We start from the raw sequence: 6,000 nt of genomic DNA on the forward strand, positions 1-6,000 counted from the left end.
GTCTAGCTGTTGAATTTTAAGCTATCTATATAACTTCTTGGAGCCTCAGTTTTTTCATCAGTAAAATGGAAGTAAAAACATTAACCTTGCTAGGTAGATATGAAGACTAAATAAGATAGTTTATAGGAAATTACCTGGTGGTACCCAGTACTTAATAGTTATACAATGTGTAGGTTTATTAATAAAAGTGGGCATTAGCTATAATGCCTTTTTAGAATATTGAATCTTTGATCTTGTGATCTGTGGTTTGTGTACATAAATTCCACTTAAATTCTCAGCAATCTGGAAAATCTTGAATTATAAATGTCTTTAAACAGGATCCATCAGGGCATAAGTGATCTTTGCAAAAGCAATTAAAAAATCAAGCCACAAATAAGCCCAGAGTTAATTTTTCCCTACAAAATAGAATAGGCCCTGATGGGAGGCCTCGTGGCACAACAGTAGTGCGTCTGGCTTCAGAATATGCCCTGATTTCCTATGGGTATCATTTTGTTAGTTTTCTGTCAAATACCCAGAAGAGCATTCTGATCTGGTTCGTTGGGCTTGGCCTAACGGTGTGCCTGGTGGTACAAGAATCTCATTTCTCATAGTGAACTTAGGAAACCAAAGCAAATACCTATCAAGATATAATAATGATAATGATTCCAGTGACATCGTGGATATTTTAAATTGCTTCCCATTTTTGTAAAAATAGAATAACTAGATTGTTATTGTAGATTGGCAGTTGATTGAAGAAAACCAACTTAGGAAACAATATTATATTATTCTTTTTAGGCACTGGCAGTGGAGAGATTGTTCTATTTAGTGTTCCTTGGTAAAATACTAGTCCTAACTACCAAGCTGTGGATCTTAAAAACAAAAAAGGAAAAAAAAAAAAAAAAGAGTAAAGCTGCAAATTTAAAGAAAAAAAAAACTGCTTAACATTGAAAATTCATAAATCTTTTTCTATCCAACTTAAAATTCTCTAACCCATAGGTGATAAGAAAGCAAGATCATGTGAAGTATCTTTAAGAGACCCAAATTAAAAGTAAAATGGAACCAAGGTATCAAGTTCTTTCTCAACATGAAAACAGTTATTTTATTTGTTTATACCCATTCTTACTAAGATTTTAGGTCATGAATGTCATAAAAACCACTAACCAAGAGTTTACCTACTAGGTTAGACTCAATTTTGTTTGCAATCCGGGAGGCATTGTGAGTGTCTGGGATGGATTTTTTTGGACCCTGAACAAATAGACTAAGCATAATGGAATGCTTGTATTATATACTTACTGGTCCACTAAACAGTGGGGTGGACTGTGACATCAAGAGGCTCATATTTCTGTGTCTTCTCGGAGTCTAGCACAAAGCCTTATATGTGATAAGTAGGTGAATGACAATAAACCTCACCTATGGTACTTTCCTTCAAGAAGAGTCCCTCTGTATCACAGATATTGTGACTGCAATGACACAACCCTCTTCCTATCCCTTTATTTTACCATAACAGGACTATCTCAGGACACAACTTGTAGTTAGACTTAGCCTCCACCTTTCCCATTATGTCATACCATTTGCACAGGAACTTAACCCTCTAATTCATTCTCATACTAGCAAAGAGAATTGGGCTACTTGTGAGTTGAAAAGTAGCTAAGTAGCATTTCAAAATGTCATTTTAGCCTGGATATATATTTGCAGTTGCTTTGAAAATGTCCTTTTCCAGGCAAAACACAAAGCCAAAATTGTAGGTTTCCTTTGTGTAGAAGATTAAATTACATGCCACTTCTAAAAAGTAGAACTTTTCTGAATAACCAAATTAGTCCATAGACATTGGTTTCCATCTCCAATAGAATTAATTTCCATCCAATTCCATTTGTGACTGTTTATTGTCATCAGTCACAAGCTCTTCAATGTGCATTCATTGCACACTCAATGCTGTGCTAAGTGCTCTTAGCTTAGCCATTGAGAGATGCACTATTGACTGCTGAATCATTTAGGCAGAGGGGGTGACTTGTTAAGAGGCATACACTCGAGAGGTTAGGGAAGACAGCTGAAAAGGAGTTTAGACAATGGAGAACTATACCAGTTCACCTATGAATGTGCAAAAAAATGATATACAAAAATCTTTAGTTGGGAAATATAAAAGAACAAGACAGCTGAAGAGGATTCTGAAGTATGTAAAGACAGATGAGAAGCCCCAGGAAAGCTTCAAATCATTTTCAGTGGAGCATCAGGTGGGTTTATGCTATTCTATTTCCACCCTGTGTTCTCTTTTTCAAGATCACCCTCATTCAAGACTGTAAAGATACCCTTGAATTAATTGAAACAGAGCTGACTGAAGAAGAACTTGATGTCCAGGATGAGGTATGATCAGTTTCTTCTGAAGAAAATATTTGGATTACATTCTGAATAATTAGAGTAATACAAATAGTGAATATATCTGATTAAGAGCTGTCAGAGAGCATAATTCCCCCAAATGCAAAAAAGATGGCTTGATAGCAGCGAAGAAGAGAAAATAAGAATTCTCCCTTGAAGATGTTAAGTACTTGGGGAGCTTTTGTCCCAGGCATTTGGGGATGATCAGCAACCGGCAAGAGCCAACACACTGCTCCTGATTTGCTGCCTACAGCTTCGCATCCTGCTCTTCCAGAGATGGAAGGCCATGTGATAGGAAAAAAATGAATAGAGGAAAATTCTACGCCAAGAACTTTATAAGCCTCAGGAATAGTATGTGAGGAACATAAACCCTATGACCTTCCTTCATATGACTGATAACGGCTTTAAAAACATACTCTCCCCACCTTAGACCGATTCTGTGTATTTCAGATGCTCTTGTGACATCAGACTATTCCTAGGAAACTTGCCTGAACTTGTAGCATCTGAGTAAATTTTGCAGCTTCACCACTGGGTAAGAGGTGAACACTGAAGGAAGATCACAGAATTGTAAAACGTTGAAAGATTTCTGAGAATCAAGTAGTCTAACATTCCAGCCCATGCAGAAATCCTTCCTACACCATCCTTGATGAATGTTCATTCAGCTTTTAGGTGAACATTTCCAGACATTGGCCACTAGTGGCTTCTCAAGGGAGTTTGTTACATGGTTGGAAGTCTCTAAAGGTTACTTGTCCTTACAAAACTGAATTTGGCCTTTCTGTAGTAACCACCTAACGAATTGAGATCTGCCTTCCTTAGCAACACAAACCTTCCCACTGAACAGCCCTTCAAATATTTGAGAATAGTTCTCATGTCTCCAGCAGACTGTCTTCCAGTTGAGACTCTTCTCGTTTCTTCTATTCCTTGCAAACATGCAGTCAATGCTTCTCTGGTCATGATGGGGACACAAAACTCTAAATGTGGTCAGGCCAGCATGGAGATTTTTCAACCATCACCTACCTTGATTTCATCAAGATGTTCTATTACTATAGCTTAAAAATGTGTTTCCTTTCATAATAGTAACATCAGAATTTTGGCTTCTATTGAGCAGGGCCAACTGAAGACTGGGGCATTTTCAGACAAACTATGGTCTAGTAGAGTTCCCTACTTATATTTATTTAATTGAGTTTTGACCCTAATACAGAACTACACCTATTTCTGCTAGATTGCATCTTGTTGGTTCTTGTTTACTGACATAATTTTGTATTATTATTATTAATATTATTTGCGACTGAGTATTACTCTGTCACCTGGACTGGAGTGCAGTGATACAATCTCAGCTCACTGCAACCTCTCCCTTCCAGGTTTGAGAGATTCTCACGTGTGCCTCATCTTCCCAAGTAGCTGGAATTACAGGCACTTGCCACCATGCCCAGCTAATTTTTGTTTTAAATTATTTTTGGTAGAGACAGGGTTTTGCTACATTGTCCAGGCTGGTCTTGAACTCCTGACTTCAAGTAATCCACCCGCCTTGGCCTCCCAGATTGCTGGGATTACAGGCATGAGACACCGCATTGGCCAGTTTCGTGTTTTGAATCTATCATCCAGGATATTGTCTACCCTACTATCCCCTACCTGGTGTCATAATCAAATCTGATAAGCCTGCCTTCTCTGCCTTTTTCTAGGTCTTGAAAAAATGTTGCAAAGAAAAACATCCAACCCCATTTAGTGAAATCAGGCAGTAAGGATGACAGGCAGAGATTTTTGTGGAGGAAATACATTGCTAGAGTGAAAATCACAGTACCTGCATCTTGGCCCACTAGCTTAGTGAGCCCAGGAAAGTCATTATTGACCTGAGAAGTCCTTTTAGCTCTTGTAGTTTATGACTCTATGGATATAGGGCAGCCTTAGTTTGAGTAAAAACTCATAGGTCAAAATTAGAACTTAAGACTGCTGTATTATCGGATATTTATTGGTTTCCACATAAAAGAATCATTCAGGGAGGGTTTCTATTGATGGTGAAACAATATAGCACAATGGTTTCAAGGGCATGGACTTTAGAACCAGATAGACCTGGGTACTAGTCCTCATTCTGCTACTTACTAGCTGTGCACCCCAGGGCAAATTACTTATCCTGTCTTCATATTAGTATCTTCATGGAAAGTAGTAATAATACCACAGAGTTGTGAAAATTAAAGGATACATGTAAAGTAACAAGAGCTGTGCCTTGTACATAGTAAGTGCTCAATAAACAGTAATCATTGTTCTTAATTAAAACCAATTAAAGTATGATGAATACAGGCCAGGCTCAGTGGCTCAATCCTGTAATCCCAGCACTTTGGGAGGCCGAGGCAGATGGATCACTTGAGGTCAGGAGTTTGACAACAGCCTGACCAACATGGTAACCCCACCACCATCTCTACTTAAAAAAAAAAAAAAATTAGCTGGGTGTGGTGGTGGGCACCTGTAATCCCAGCTACTTGGGGGGCTGAGGCAGGAGAACTGCTTGAACCTGGGAGGTGGAGGTTGCAGTGAGCTGAGATCGCGCCACAGCACTCCAGCCTGGGCAACAGTGAGTGAGATTCAGTCTCAAAAAAAAAAAAAAAAAAAAAATACAATGAATACAAAACTAAGTTTTTACCCTATTTCTGTTGTGATGCTATACACCTAAGATGAGTAACAGTAAGCAACCAATACTATAAAAACATATTTATAAAAAAGATAATGCAGACTTAAGGAGAATTCAGTTGTATCAACACTTTGTTTTCCCCTTGCTTCCACAGGCTATGCGTACACTTGCATCCTGAAAGTGGGCTCAGGAGGTCTCTATGAGCAAGGAATACAAGACAAAACTTCCTCACTAACGTCCTATGCAAACACTTTCTGCATTGACTATTTCTTCAGACTCAAAACACTCATTCTTTTTTCTATTAAGCCATTGAAAGAGAAGCACTAAGACTGTTTCTAGGATTTATTTATAAAATAAACACCTTACCCCTAACATGTGCAAAATGGTGAGAATTATTCGGATGATTTGGCAGCATCCAGGATAAGCTGGTGTTATAATATGCTGCTGATCCACATCACAGATTTGGTAATAATGTTCACATGGGTACTGGCATACCTCTGTTCAGTCAGAGTGAGTGCTGACCCAACAGCCTCTGTGGTCAGGTGAGTCATGAATGATTAATCATAAAAAAATATCAATTTTTGACTAACCTGGATATCCATGCACTGCACTGATCACCATGTAAGGTCACATTTAGTAAATGCCGAAATAAAATTATTAATGCATTTATCAATAAAAGCCTTTGAAAATAACTTTGGATAATAAGTTGGAGTTTTAAAAATGCAAATTTGCTTAGTACCTAGTAATGAAGTGTTATTACATATAACCAGAATTGAGGATCTCTTTGATCCTGGAAATGGTTTAACTAAAAGCTACAGAACCAGGCCAATGTATTTTGAAACACTGATGCAGACAAATAAAATAATAAAGAGATTTTCATGGTTTATAAAAGTCATTTTTTGATATGATAATAATCATGGATCACAACTGAGATCAAAGAAAAATATATGACAGATTATTTTGTTTAAAAATTCAGTTTTAATTATCTTAGTCTATAGAAATGATCATTGCATGGAGGCATA

General features: G+C 37.6%; 1 protein-coding gene across 1 annotated transcript in view; it reads left to right on the forward strand.

Annotated features, from left to right (window-relative positions):
- SLC26A4 (solute carrier family 26 member 4) overlaps window positions 1-5,229 on the forward strand; it is a 54,443-nt gene extending 49,214 nt beyond the window's left edge. Inside the window, exons 20-21 of the mRNA XM_023183110.1 lie at window positions 2,257-2,340; window positions 5,133-5,229. Coding sequence (XP_023038878.1) covers window positions 2,257-2,340; window positions 5,133-5,156 — 108 coding nt within the window. The 3' untranslated portion in view covers window positions 5,157-5,229. The remainder of the gene's footprint in view (window positions 1-2,256; window positions 2,341-5,132) is intronic.
- The last annotated feature ends 771 nt before the right edge of the window (window positions 5,230-6,000 follow it).

This window comes from Piliocolobus tephrosceles, chromosome 8 (assembly GCF_002776525.5).
Source record: "Piliocolobus tephrosceles isolate RC106 chromosome 8, ASM277652v3, whole genome shotgun sequence".
Classification (NCBI taxonomy): Eukaryota; Metazoa; Chordata; class Mammalia; order Primates; family Cercopithecidae; genus Piliocolobus; species Piliocolobus tephrosceles.